The sequence below is a fragment of the Pogoniulus pusillus genome, chromosome 41 (assembly GCF_015220805.1).
Source record: "Pogoniulus pusillus isolate bPogPus1 chromosome 41, bPogPus1.pri, whole genome shotgun sequence".
NCBI lineage: Eukaryota > Metazoa > Chordata > Aves > Piciformes > Lybiidae > Pogoniulus > Pogoniulus pusillus.
Window position 1 is genome coordinate 5,434,351 of NC_087304.1, and position 14,707 is coordinate 5,449,057.

Genomic DNA, 14,707 nt, shown 5'->3' on the forward strand with positions numbered 1-14,707 from the left:
CTAACCAATCCCAGCTCCCTCAGCCTCTCCTCGTAGGGCTGTGCTCAAGGTCTCTCCCCAGCCTCGTTGCCCTTCTCTGGACACGCTCAAGCATCTCAATGTCCCTCCTAAACTGGGGGGCCCAGAACTGAACACAGCACTCAAGGTGTGGTCTGAGCAGTGCAGAGTACAGGGGCTGCATCCCCTCCCCCCCAGCGCCGCGGTTGTTTCCAGCGCTACGAGGCCCTTTCCCAGAGGGGCAAACAGCCCCCGGCGCTATTTCACAGCCGTCCCGGCGCTATTTCACCGCCGTGCCGCGGCTCACAGTGTCCCTCCGCGGAGCCGGAGCCCTGCGCGGATCGCTCCCCGCGGCGGCGCCGCCTCTCCTCGTGTCGTCACTTCCTGCCGGAAGTGCGGTGCGGAAGCGGAAGTGAGGGTGTGTGGCCGGGCGGAACGGGGCCCGGGCGGCGGCGGCGGCGATGTCGGCCAGCGCTGTCTACGTGCTGGACCTGAAGGGGAAGGTGGGGCCCGGGCCGCGGCCAGGGGGTTCCGCTGGGCCGCGGCGGAGCGGCTTCCCTAGGCCCGGGCGGCTGCGGGGGCCAGGGAGCGGTCCGGGCTGTGAGCGGCCCCCAGGCGGTAGGGGTCCCTCGGCCGCCTCACGGAGCCGCGACCCCATCCTGGCATCTCCGTGCGGCTGCGGGGCCGAGCGGTGACACGGGAGTCTTGGCCTGTAGCTCCTGGGCGCAGGTAGAGGTGTTAAGAGGCGGCTGGCGGTAGCAGGAGTGCCAGCAGGGCCCTCGGGCATCCCACCTGGGGTGGTTAATCGCTGCCGCAGTTGGCCTCGGAACTGCTGCCTGTTTGCCCGCCCTAACGGCAGCGCTGGGCTGTGTGCAGCCCCGGGTGAAGAGCAGCTGGAAGATACTGACACGTCTCTTTGCAAGGGAAGGTTGGGCTTTGCCTTCCGAACAGCACCGTGGGGGTTGACTTTGTGCTTTGCACAGAGGCTAGCGAGGGCCTTGGCTGTGAAAGTCATTTAGCGAGGGCTGCCTGAGCTCTCCTGGGTTGGCCTTTCACTCGGCGAGGAGCAAAAAGCCCAACCCACCAAGGGTTACTTTGTGCTTCTCTTTGTAGGTTCTCATCTGTCGCAATTACCGCGGCGATGTGGACATGTCAGAGGTGGAGCATTTCATGCCGATCCTGATGGAGAAGGAGGAGGAGGGGACACTGTCTCCTATTCTGGCACACGGGGGAGTTCGCTTCATGTGGATTAAGCACAACAACCTCTACCGTATCCTTCCCGCGGCACCCAGCAGCCTCTGCAGGCCATGTGCTGCTCTGCTCTTTGCACCGAGTGACCTTTAAATGGCTCTTTCAGCCTAAAGCATTCTGCCAGGCCAAGGAGTTTTGTTCTTTGGGTCGGAATGCAAAGGTAGAGAATGGGTTAAGTGACTTCGGCAGGACACTGAATGGGCTCCAGTTGGGTGTTACTTAGTGTCATGGGCAGCAGCAGCACAGGGAGCAGGAAAAGGTTTATGTTCATTTTACTCTAATCAGTTATTTTGTGGAGCTGAAGCTGGGTGATCCTTGAGATCCCTTCCAACCTTGTATTCTATGAACCCTTGGATCCAAGCTAGAGGAGGGGAGATTCAGATTAGGCATAAAGTTCTTCACCATCAGTGTGCTCAGACACTGGAAGAGGTTTGCCTAAGGAACTCCTATGAGCACAGACTGAAAGAGTTGGGGCTGTGCAGGCTGGAGCAGAGGAGGCTCCCAGGTGACCTTCTTGTGGCCTGCCAGCATCTGAAGGGGGCTCCAAAAGAGCTGGGGAGGGACTTTTGAGGCTGTGAGGGAGTGGCAGAAGTGGGGGGAATGGAGCAAAGGTGGAGGTGGGGAGAGTGAGGCTGGAGGTGAGGAGGAAGTTGTTGAGCAGAAGAGTGGTGAGAGCCTGGCAGGGGTTGCCCAGGGAGGTGGTTGAGGTCCCATGGCTGGAGGTGTTTGAGGCCAGGCTGGCTGAGGCTGTGTGCAGCCTGCTCTAGGGTAGGGTGTCCCTGGGCATGGCAGGGGGCTTGGCACTGCCTGCTCCTTGTGCTCCCTTCCAACCCTGCCTGATCCTCTGAAAGAGGCAGTAGAAACCTCATCCCTGAAAGTCTTTAAGGCCAGGCTGGATGGAGCTCTGAGCAACCTGGGCTAGCATGAGGCGTCCCTACCCGTGGCAGGGGGACTGGAGCTGGCTGATCCTTGAGGTCCCTTCCAGTCGTCCCAGACAAGTCCATGATGATTGCTTGCTCCTGAACCTCCTCTATCAGTTGTTGCAACTTCTAAGAAAAACGCCTGTGTGTCCCTGGTGTTCTCATTTTTATACAAAGTAGTTCAGGTGAGTCCCAACGTTTCTCAAGTCATCTCCACCTCCTTTTCAGTTCAAAGCTAAATTTCCTCCAAATAGAAGTGCTTAGAGCTTCTGCATTTGTCAAGATCTCTGTGGTAATAGTTTTTTTGTTGTTGTCCTTTTTTTTTTCCCTTTGTTGTTTATATTTGATTATTTTCTAGAACTTCTCTTCCTAAGCACTAATAATGGAATTGATATTTTGTAGCTGAGTAGGCAAAAGGAAGTGAAACCACCCTGTAAGTAGTTGCACAAGACCTGAGAGACATGGAAGAGGATTGTGACTTTGATGCATGAGTAGTGGCTGTCCCCTAGATTCTATGCTTGGTTCAGCTGTGTACCTGGCATGAAAAAGACTTCCTCCAGAACAAATCTTCTTCCAAGTAGTTAGAGCTGCTTCTAGGATTTTCTGCCTCTCTTTTAATGGAGGTGGTTTGGTGGGGTTTGGTTTCCCTTTTAATTTGGTCCTCCCCTTTTAATTTGGTCCTGCCCCCTTTTATTTTGGTCTTCCCCCCTTTTATTTTGGTCCTCCCCTTTTATTTTGGTCCTCCCCCCTTTTATTTGGTCCTCCCCTTTTATTTTGGTCCTCCCCTTTTATTTGGTCCTCCCCTTTTATTTTGGTCCTCCCCCCTTTTATTTGGTCCTCCCCTTTTATTTTGGTCCTCCCCTTTTATTTGGTCCTCCCCCCTTTAATTTTGGTCTTCCCCCCTTTTATTTTGGTCCTCCCCTTTTATTTTGGTCCTCCCCCCTTTTATTTGGTCCTCCCCTTTTATTTTGGTCCTCCCCTTTTATTTTGGTCCTCCCTCCTTTTATTTTGGTCTCCCTTTTATTTTGGTCCTCCCCTTTTATTTTGGTCCTCTCCTTTTATTTGGTCCTCCCCTTTTATTTGGTCCTCCCCTTTTATTTTGGTCCTCCCCCCTTTTATTTTGGTCCTCCCCCCTTTTATTTTGGTCCTCCCCTTTTATTTTGGTCCTCCCCTTTTATTTTGGTCCTCCCCCCTTTTATTTTGGTCCTCCCCCCTTTTATTTTGGTCCTCCCTCCTTTTATTTTGGTCCTCCCTTTTATTTTAGTCTCTCTTTTATTGTGTCCTCCCTTTTATTGTGTCCATTGCCAATGTGCTGAATTCCTCCACTGATGTCTTCCTCTATCCTCTGCCTTCCTCTCCTTTTTCTTGCAGGTGTTTTCTGAATATTTCAAGGAGTTGGAAGAAGAAAGCATTAGAGATAATTTTGTTATTATTTATGAGCTGTTAGATGAGTTGATGGATTTTGGTTATCCACAGACCACTGACAGTAAAATCTTACAAGAGTGAGTATCATCCTGCATCACTTTTCACTGCTTGGAAAGTTCTGAGCCTTCTTCCCTCCTCAAATGCTTGGTTTGGGTCTATTTATCAAAAGAATTAACTATGGATTTCTTTGTTTTGATGATTTTCCTCTGCTCCTTGTGTGGCTCTCAAGATACATCACTCAGGAAGGTCACAAACTTGAAACTGGAGCTCCACGTCCACCTGCCACTGTTACAAATGCTGTGTCGTGGAGATCAGAAGGGATAAAGTACAGGAAGAATGAGGTGTTCCTGGATGTGATAGAGTCTGTTAACCTTTTGGTGAGTACCTTTGAATGGGAACTGGAGTAGTCAGTGGTAAAAAGGGCTTACTGTGTCCAGTTCTGGGCTCCTCAGTTCAAGAGAGATCTTGAGGTGCTGGAAGGTGTCCAGAGAAGGGTGATGAAGCTGGGGAGGGGCCTGGAGTACAGCCCTGTGAGGAGAGGCTGAGGGAGCTGGTGGGGTGCAGCCTGCAGCAGAGGAGGCTCAGGGCAGAGCTCATTGCTGCCTGCAGCTGCCTGCAGGGAGGCTGTAGCCAGGTGGGGTTGGGCTCTGCTGCCAGGCAGCCGGCAACAGAACAAGGGGACACAGCCTCAAGCTGTGCCAGGGGAGGTTCAGACTGGATGTGAGGAGGAAGTTCCTGGCAGAGAGAGTGATTGGCACTGGAATGGGCTGCCCAGGGAGGTGGTGGAGTGGCTGTGGCTGGAGGTGTTGAAGCCAAGCCAGGCTGGGGCACTGAGTGCCATGGTCTGGTGCTTGGGCAGGGCTGGGTGCTAGGTTGGACTGGCTGAGCTTGGAGCTCTCTTCCAACCTGTCTGATTGTATGAAAAAGACTCAACTGGCTGAAAGCCTGAAAGGATACAACAACAAAAATTCAGACTGACTGTGGCTGGTGTAGAATGGTAGGGGTTGGAAGAGACCTCTGAGTCCAGTGCCCCCTGACAAAGTAGGGCAGGTCACACAGGAATGGGTCTTGGAAGTCTCCAGAGAAGGAGACTCCACAACCTCACTGAGCAGCCTGCTGCAGGCCTCCAGCACCCTCACAGCAGAGAAGTTTCTCCTCATGTTGCGTTGGAGTCTCCTGGGTTCCAGTTTGTATCCATTGTCCTCCATCCTATCACTGGTCACTGCAGAAGAGCCTGGCCCCTTCTTCTTGACACCCACCCTGCAGATGCTTGTAAAGGAATTAAATCCTTTCAGGCTGCTTCTGTCCAGGCTAAAAAGCCTCAGGTCCCTTTGTCACCCTCACAGCCTCCGTTGGATGCTCTCCAGGGTATCCCTGTCCCTCTTGAACTGGGGAGCACAGAACTGGACACAGTACTCAGGATGTGGCCTCAGCAGGGCACTGAGATAAGTAATGTCAGTCTGTAAGGCTGAGCACCCATAAAGACCTCCAGCAGACAACTCCTGCTCGTTGCTGATGTCCGCTGGGTCCTTTCCTCCTCTCTCTGTGCCCTGCGTGATCTAATTCTGCTCTACTGGATTCAATGTCTCAGGAGAAAGGCAAGGAGGAAAGCTTGGGATGGAGTGGGAGCACTGTTAGATGTCATTAACACAGGACAGCAGAGGAGTCTGACTTCCTTTTCCACTGCCTTCAGGTCAGTGCCAACGGGAACGTGCTGCGGAGCGAGATCGTGGGCTCCATCAAGATGAGAGTCTTCCTCTCGGGAATGCCAGAGCTGCGCCTGGGCCTGAATGACAAAGTCCTCTTTGACAACACAGGCCGTGAGTATCTCAGCAGAACCTGAAGGATGAAGGGTTTAGGATGCCTGAGGTTCATCTGGAAGGGTGACCTCATTAGACCCCACCTGGAGTCCTGTGTCACCTCTGGAGCCCGCAACACAAGCAGGACATGAAACTGTTGGGGCCAGTCCAGAGGAGGCCACCAAGATGCTCAGAGGGCTGCAGCAGCTCTGCTCTGAGGACAGGCTGAGAGAGTTGGGGATATGCAGCCTGGAGAGGAGAAGGCCTTGAGGAGACCTTGGAGTGGCCTTCCAGTATCTGAAGTGGGCTACAGGAGGGCTGCAGTGGGACTATTGACAAGGTCTTGGAATGAGAGGAGGAGGAGGAATGGGTTTAAACTGGCAGAGGTGAGATGCAAACTAGAGGTTAGGAAAGGGTTCTTTGCAGTGAGGGTGGTGAGACACTGGCACAGGTTGGCCAGGGAGGTTGTGGAGCACAGAAGCACAGAATGTGATCTTCAGTGTGCCCTTCTCTGGGCACCTTCCAGCACCTCAACATCTCTCTGCAATTCAGGAGCCCACAACTGGACACAGCACTCCAGGGGTGGCCTGAGCAGTGCTGAGCACAGGGGCACAAGAACCTCCCTTGTCCTGCTGCCCACACTGCTCCTGAGCCAGGCCAGGATGCCAGTGCCTCTCCTGCCCACCTGGGCACACTGCTGGCTCATATTTTATGCTACTCCTGATTTTAGCATAGGAAAGCACAGTGCCAAGTGACAGTGCCCTGGAATGCCCTGGTAACCATCTAGGCTTGCTCAGCTCTTTCTTCATTGGGATTTCTGTACTCTTAAAACCTCCGAACAAGGTAAAGCAACGGCTGAAAAAGGGAGGACCGTGGCTGAGATGAGCCTTTGTGCCAGTTTGAAATGCCTCTGTCCTTCTGCTTAGGTGGCAAAAGTAAATCAGTAGAGCTGGAGGATGTGAAGTTCCACCAGTGTGTGCGTCTGTCCCGCTTCGAAAACGACAGAACCATCTCCTTCATCCCCCCCGACGGCGAGTTTGAGCTCATGTCCTATCGCCTCAACACCCATGTGAGTCCCTGGGGTTTGCTGCATTGGTCTGGGGGGATAATGGGTGGGAATCGTGGGCAGAATGCTTTAAAGTGGCTTTGCCTTAGTGCTGCTTTTGTTGACAGAATCACTGAATTAAGCAGGTTGGAAAAGACCTCAGAGATCATCCAGCCCAACCTAGCACCTGAGCCTTCTTAGCAACTAACCCATGGCACTGAGTGCCTCGTCCAGTCTCCTTTTAAACACCTCCAGGGATGGGGACTCCACCACCTCCCTGGGCAGCCCATTCCAATTCTGGAATGTCCAGTTCTGGGCCTCTCAGTTTAAGAAAGATGTTGAAGTGCTTGAACATGTCCAGAGAAGGGCAGCAAGGCTGGGGAGGAGCCTGGAGCACAGCCCTGTGAGGAGAGGCTGAGGGAGCTGGGGGGGTGCAGCCTGCAGCAGAGGAGGCTCAGGGCAGAGCTCATTGCTGTCTGCAGCTCCCTGCAGGGAGGCTGTAGCTAGGTGGGGTTGGGCTCTGCTGCCAGGCAGCCAGCAACAGAAGAAGGGGACCCAGCCTCAAGCTGTGGCAGGGGAGGTTGAGGCTGGATGTGAGGAGGAAGTTGTTAGCAGAGAGAGTGATTGGCATTGGAATGGGCTGCCCGGAGAGGTGGTGGAATCTCTGTGGCTGGAGGTGTTGAAGCCAAGCTTGGCTGGGGCACTTAGTGTTATGGTCTGGTGCTTGAATAGGGTTGGGTGAGCTGGAGGAGCTTGGAGCTCTCTTCCAACCTGGTTGATTCTGTGATGCTAAAGAGAATTTCTTTGCTTTAAATAAACCCACAACTTGTTTGGTATTTCAAACCCTTCTTTTCTGTGGGTTGTAGCTTTGTGAGGAAGCAGCATTTTAATGCCCTTGTCAAAGTAAAACCTACAGCTCTTAAGTGTTTGGGTTTTGGTGGTTTTGTTTCCTTTTGTCAGGTCAAGCCACTGATCTGGATTGAGTCTGTGATTGAAAAGCATTCCCACAGCCGCATCGAGTACATGATCAAGGTCAGATGGTCTGAGCTAAAATGCTTTTGAGTTACAGAATGGTTTGGGTTGGGACTTCCAAAAGTCACCCAAGCCAACCCCCCTGCAGTTAGCAGGGACATCTTCCACTAGGTCAGGTTGCTTAGAGTCTTGTCAAGTTTGACCTTGACTATCTCCAGGGGTGGGACCTCCACCACCTCCCTGGGCAATGTGTCCCAGTGTTCCATTACCCTCATGGTGCAGAATTTATTCCTAGCAGCCAATCTATGTCTGCTCTGCTCTCATTTCAAGCCATTGCTCCTTGTCCTATCACTGCAAGCCTTTGCAAACAGTCACAGGGTCACAGATGTCAGGGGTTGGAAGGGACCCAAAGAGATCATCCAGTCCAAGCCACTGGCCAGAGCAGGACCATCCAAGCTAGCTCAGGGCACACAGGAACACATCCAGACAGGCCTGGAAAGGCTCCACACAAGGAGACTCCACAACCTCTCTGGGCAGCCTGTGCCAGGGCTCTGGGACCCTTCCAGGCAAGAAGTTGCCCTTGTGCTGAGCTGGAACCTCCTGTGCTGCAGCTTCCATCCATAGCTGCTTGTCCTAGCCCAGGGAGCAGTGAGCAGAGCCTGTCCCCACTCCTGACCTCCAGCCCTCAACTATTGATAGACATTGATTAAATCCCCTCTCAGTCTTCTCTTCCCCAGCCTCCTGTAGCCTTCTTGTAGCCCCGTTCAGATACTGCCAAACTGCTCTAAGGCCTCCCTGGAGGCCTCCCTGATCACCCCCAGCTCCCTCAGCCTATCCTCACAGCAGAGGTGCTGCAGCCCTTGGATCATCTTTGTGGCCCTCCTCTAGCCACAGCTGAGGGGGATGGGATTTGTGTGTCTCAGCCCTGAACTGCTGATGCAAAGAGTGGCTGATGGCAACCCTTAGAGCCCTGCTTTCCTCACCTGTGTTTCCCCATCCTCAGGCCAAGAGCCAGTTCAAGCGGCGATCCACGGCCAACAACGTGGAGATTCACATCCCGGTTCCCAACGACGCCGACTCGCCCAAGTTTAAAACCACTGTGGGAAGTGTCAAATGGGTTCCAGAGAACAGTGAAATTGTCTGGTCCATTAAATCCTTTCCAGTAAGTGTTCTCTTTACTTTGATCACCTAACATCTTCACAATGACTTCAGGAGTGTTCAGGTTCTGCCCAAAGCAAAGTTTCACAGCGTCGGACAAGTAGTACAGGTTGCTTCTTCCTTCTGTCCCTTAGAGGAAGGCTTGGAGCTTGCTGAGAGGTTTCAGACATTGATGTTTGGAGATTATTGGCTTTTAACTGGGATCATCCTTCAGAACTGGGTTAGGAGCAGAGATTTGTCAAAAAGTGTCTCAGAGGGGCAGTGCTGCAGGCTCTCAGGCAGGGCAAATCCAGGCCATGTGAGGGTTCTACAGCTTGGCACCAGGATTTGCTCCTGCAAGGACAGGCTGAGAGAGTTGGGCTTTTTTCAGCACATAGCAGAGGTGCTCCAGCCCTGGCAACCACTGCTGGTGGTGGGAGGGATTTTTTTGTTTCCAGATAAGAATAAATAGTCTGTCCTTTTTGGGTAGGGTGGAAAAGAATACCTGATGAGAGCTCACTTTGGACTGCCAAGTGTTGAAGCTGAAGATAAGGAAGGGAAACCTCCCATTAGTGTGAAGTTTGAGATTCCATATTTCACCACTTCAGGAATCCAGGTTAGTAGTTGGAAATCACAGGATGTTAGGGGCTGGAAGGGACTCATCCAGTGCAACCCCCCCTGCCAGAGCAGGAGCTCCTATACAAGATCACCCAGGAACACATGCAGGCAGGTTTGGAATATCTCCAGAGACAGAGACTCCACAGCCCCCCTGGGCAGCCTGTTCCAGGGCTCTGGCACCCTTACAGGGAAAAAAATTCCTCATCTTTAAATGGAACTTCCTCTGCCTCAGCTTCCACCATTGCCCCTTGGCCTGGCACTGGGCATCGCCCAGCAGAGCCTGGCTGCAGCCTCCTGCCACTCACCTGCACATCTTTAGAGCCATTGCTGAGGTCACTTCTCAGGCTCCTCTGCTCCCAGCAGCACAGCCCCAGCTCCCTCAGGCTCTCCTCCTAACAGAGCTGTTCCATTGCTTTCAGCATATTTGTGGCTCTGTGCTGGACTCTCAAGCAATTCTATTTCCCTCTTGAGCTGGGGGGCCCAGAACTGGACACAGTCCTCCAGAGCAGTCCCAGAGAGGATGTGAGCAATGCTCAGCAAGAGCTAAAGGTCACAAGGATGGCGCCAGACTTCCCAGTGGTGGGCACTGATTGGATAAGGGGCAGTGGACACAAACTGGAAGCCAGGAGGTTCCATCTGACCAGGAGGAGAAACTTCTTTGGTGTGAGAGTGCTGAAGGCCTGGAGCAGGCTGCCCAGAGGTTGTGGAGTCTCTTTCTCTGCAGATCTTCCAACCCCACTTGACCATTGTAATGCTGAGCAACCTGCTGTGGGTGTCCTGCTTTAGCAGGGGGGGTTGGATGATCTCCAGAGGTCCCTTCCAACCTGCACCATGCTGGGACTCTGGGAAATGCTGCTTGGCTGGCAGGGGAGACTTTGCTGACCTCTCTTCTTCCCAGGTTCGCTACCTAAAGATCATTGAGAAGAGTGGCTACCAGGCACTGCCCTGGGTCCGCTACATCACCCAGAATGGAGGTGAGTGACTCTGCCCTTCCTCCTGCCTCTCTGGGTTTTGTCTCTCCAGCAGCAACCTCCAAACTGAAAACACCCAAACCCTCTCCCTTTGTGTTCCTGACCACTACACTGTGCAGTTTAGCTACACCTTAGCTGAAGGTGTGCTGCATTTGCTGTCTTAACGAGAGGGGCAGGTCTGGTCATGAAACTGGCATCCAGGGAGGCTTTTGGAGTGCCACAGCTCAAAAGTGGTTACCTTGCAGTCCAGTTGTGGGCTGCTGAATTCAAGAGAGCTGTTGAGGTGCTGGAAAGTGTCCAGAAGAGGGCGACAAAGCTGTAGAGGGGCCTGGAGCACAGCCCTGTGAGGAGAGGCTGAGGGAGCTGGGGGGGCGCAGCCTGCAGCAGAGGAAGCTCAGGGCAGAGCTCATTGCTGCCTGCAGCTCCCTGGGCTCTGCTGCCAGGCAAGCAGCAACAGAAGAAGGGGACACAGCCTCAAGCTGTGGCAGGGGAGGTCTAGGCTGGATGTGAGGAGGAAGTTGTTGTCAGAGAGAGTGATTGGCACTGGAATGGGCTGCCCAGGGAGGTGGTGGAGTGGCTGTGCCTGGAGGTGTTGAAGCCAAGCCTGGCTGAGGCACTTAGTGCCATGGTCTGATGTTTGGCCAGGGCTGGGTGCTAGGTTGTGCTGGATGAGCTTAGAGCTCTCTTCCAACCTGGCTGATTCTATGATCCTCCTCGAGCATGGCCATTCTGAGCACACATCTGGCTTGATCTGACATCAGCTCATCCCACACTGCTGCCCTGCTACCTTCAGTGAGACCCCAACCCTCCCTAATTCACTAAAACCTGGATTGTGACTTTTCTTCCCCTCCCTCTCTCCAGATTACCAACTCCGAACACAGTAAACCACCTCCCGAGCACCACAGGCAACAGAAACTTCAGGCCTCCAGTTTGGTTTGCAGAAGCTTCTGTGGTCCTGAGAGCTGTGAACGTCGTTGCCAAGGGTCTTTGTTTCTGCAGCCTTGGGGTTGAAAGGAGAAAGATTGGGAAAGTTCCTCCTTTTCAGTAACTGTTTTGAGCATTCAAACCATTAGTATTGGTCGTGTGAATATTTATTTCCTCCTTAGAACAGGCTGATCTTGCTGCTAAGTGCTAACGACAGTAGGGGGGCAGTGGTTTTACCTTGAGGAGCCAGGAGGACAAGGATGAACCTTGGGAATGTCTTGTTGCTGATGCCTTGACTGTTACATTGGCAGCCTTTTCTAGCGGTGGTGTTTTAGGATCTCTAAAGGCGTTGGCAGCTTAGGGAGATAATTGTGCAATTAACTATTTGACTGCTGAAGATTTAGCTGGATTTAGCCCCAAGGTATTTATTTTTCTGGGTTTGTTGTTGGATTTTTTCCCCCCCCAGGGCATATGGATGCCTTAACTCGGTTAACTTAGCAAAAGTTACAGCTTGTGAGTTCAAACGATCTGAACAACACCCACCCAACCCCCTCCCCCCCCAAAATATTAATGGCCCTTTTTTTTTCTGGTTTCAAACCAATTCATCTTGACAGAATTCAAGTGAAAGGTTTGGAAACACAAATCTGGGGCTGAAAGTCTGAAATGACTTGAAAATGAGAGCTGACAGAAGTAAAAGTTCTCTGGGAACATCATGGATGATTTAGGTCAGGTTTGGCAGAATGCAGACTGAAGGGTTGCAACCCTTTGGAACCCTCGGGGCATGGACACCTCAATGCCAATTGATCCCCCCCCAGGGCATGGACACCTCAATGCCAATTGATTCCCCCTCAGGGCATGGACACCTCAATGCCAATTGATTCCCCCTCAGGGCATGGGCACCCTAATGGCAATTGACTGAGTTTGCTTTTTAATTGATAAATCAATTTCAAACTGTAATGCAGAGGCATAAAACCCTCAGCTTAGCTTATTTAGTAACAAAAAAGCTCAAACCAATTTAGTTACTAAGGAAAAAAAGCCCAAACCGATTTAGTTGCTAAAGAGGAAAGCCCAAACCGATTTAGTTGCTAAAAAAGGAAGCCCAAACCGATTTAGTTGCTAAAGAGGAAAGCCCAAACCGATTTAGTTGCTAAAAAAGGAAGCCCAAACCGATTTGGTTGCTAAAAAAGGAAGCCCAAACCGATTTGGTTGCTAAAGAAGGAAGCCCAAACCGATTTGGTTGCTAAAGAGGAAAGCCCAAACTGATTTGGTTGCTAAAGAAGGAAGCCCAAACCGATTTAGTTGCTAAAGGAAAAAGCCCAAACCCATTTAGCTGCTAAAGCAGAGGAAAGCCCAAACCCAATTAGCTGCTAAAGAAAAGGAAAGCCCAAACCCATTTTGTTAGCTGCTAAAGAAAAGGAAAGCCCAAACCCATTTTGTTAGCTGCTAAAGAAAAGGAAAGCCCAAACCCATTTAGTTTACTCAACAACCACCAAAAAACCCCAAAGCCCAAACCAATTTTGGATCAAATTCTGTAGGAAGACTGAAAGGTTTGGTATTATTTTTCCAGCCAATAGTAATAAACCCCAACCTCTTCCTGCAAATCCCTTCTTGTTTGGGAAGAGGCAGCTAAAAACCAGAGCTGCCATCCTCCTCCCAGCTTGCCTCTGTGTTACTTTAGGGCACAGATTTCCTTTTCCTTAAGCTCAGCAGAACCCTTCAGCGTTTTTTTGCCCTGTGGGGGATGTTTGCTTGCTCTGCTCTTGTTTGTAACCAACTCTCATTACACCTCCCTGGCAGAAGGGATCATGAGCTCAGAATGTTCTACTTTAAAGTATTATTGTTTTGGTTGTTCCTTTTACAGCCTGCTCCACTCTCGTTGCAGTAAGCTAAGGTTGCCATGGGTGTGCATAGCTCTGTGTGGAGTTGGCAGCAAAACTTGGATGGTTAGCAGTATTTTTCTTTTCCTTCTTTAAACGTCTTTGCTTTAAAACCAGGTTTAACAGACTGCTTTGGTTTGACTTTAGTGCTCCTGGCAGGTGCTAAACATAAACCATCAAAATCCAGTGAGCACTGGTTCCAAGCTTCTTGACACCACTCTGGTGAAAGGGGCCTGAACTCTCCAGAAAGGCTGAGGAGGGATTTTAGTCCCTGCTCAGTCCTTGTAGGCTACATCTGTGTATAGCAAAAAAAAGTAATCAAATCAGTTCTCCTTAGGGGCAGCTGCCAGGAGGTTCCAGGAGGATCTGCCTCAGAAAGGGCTGGCAGCCAAAGGGATGGTTTCATCCCTTTGAGAGTCAAAGAGGTTTCAAGGAGGATCTGCCTCAGAAAGGGCTGACAGCCAAAGGGATGGTTTCATCCCTTTCAGAGTCAGAGGTTCCAGGTGGATCTACCTCAGAAAGGGCTGAGAGCCAATGGGATGTTTTCATCCCTTTGAGAGTCAAAGAGGTTTCAAGGAGGATCTGCCATGAGGTTTCAAGGAGGATCTGCCTCAGAAGGAGCTGAGGACCAAAGGGATGGAGGCAGTGAGCAGCTGGTTAGGCAAGGGGTAGGTGTGGACAGAGGTTCTGGGGTGAGGTGCTTGTGTTGTCACCCAACAAGCTTGATGGTGAATCAAATGAAATCCTCTTGTCCAAGACTTTGGTTCCACTACTCATTTCCATCTGAACAATTAAGGTTATGACTGGACTCAACATTTTGATATTAAAACTGCATCTGGTTGACAAATGTTTTTTTTCTGCTGCCTCTCTTCTTCCAAGTGTTTGCTTTAAACTCTTTGCCTGTCAAATGTGACTCAACAGCTTCATTTGTTGTCCTCTTGAGGGTTGGATCTTGCAAACCAGACCAGTGTTTTCTCCTCTTTTGGTGCAGTTTGACACTGTTTTGATGATGGGACATCAGTTCTGCTTGTCCAGGAAGTAATAAAGGGTTAAAAGTCCACTGTGAAGCAGCTGCATTGCACTTGGTCTTTTCTCAGTTTGGTCTATAGCAAGTTCCAGCCCTTGGGTACCTTTAGTTGTCCTAATTTGAGGCCTAAGTATTCATATTCCTAAGCTGTTAGCTAAATACTGACCAAATCTTTGCTTTTCTGCTGTTCTCTGCAAAACTGCACCCTAAGATTTGTGTTCATTGGCAACCTCTAGACTGAAGTGTTAATACTTGCAGTGCTGGGGCCTGTTCTGGGCTCCCTGGTTCAAGAGAGACTGGGAAATACTGGAGGCAGTCCAGCAGAGGCTATGAAGATGCTGAAGGACCTGGAATGTTTCTGAGGAGGAAAGGCTGAGCACCCTGAGGCTGTTCAGCCTGGAGGAGAGCAGCCTGAGAGAGGATCTTCTCAATGCTCAGCAAGAGGTAAAGGGGAGGGGGCAAGAGGATGGGGCCAGACTCTTCTCAGGGGTGCCTTGGAATAAGACAAGGGCCAGCAGGCACAAACTGGAACCCAGGAAGGTGAGGGCTCCCATCAGCCTTTCAGCCTGAACAACCTGAGGTCCCCCAGTTGCTCCCCACCAACCCAGACCCTTCACCAGCTTTGTTGCCATCCTCTGGACTCACTCCAGCCCTCCAACGTCCGTGGGAGTGAGGGAGCCAAACCTGAACCCCCTACCTGAGGGTTACAGGGACACCATCACTTCCTTACACCATTCCTGATCC

The 14,707-nt window shown here is 51.5% G+C and overlaps 1 protein-coding gene across 1 annotated transcript; it reads left to right on the forward strand.

The window, feature by feature from the left end:
• The first annotated feature begins 398 nt into the window (after positions 1–398).
• Positions 399–13,783, forward strand: AP1M1 (adaptor related protein complex 1 subunit mu 1). Its single transcript, XM_064175304.1, has 12 exons — positions 399–500; positions 1,111–1,267; positions 2,286–2,353; positions 3,540–3,670; positions 3,823–3,970; positions 5,287–5,413; positions 6,319–6,461; positions 7,398–7,469; positions 8,413–8,571; positions 9,037–9,162; positions 10,063–10,138; positions 10,997–13,783. Exons 1-12 carry the CDS (start codon positions 459–461, stop codon positions 11,017–11,019), a joined length of 1,272 nt encoding a protein of 423 aa, XP_064031374.1. The 5' UTR covers positions 399–458; the 3' UTR covers positions 11,020–13,783.
• Positions 13,784–14,707: the final 924 nt, after the last annotated feature.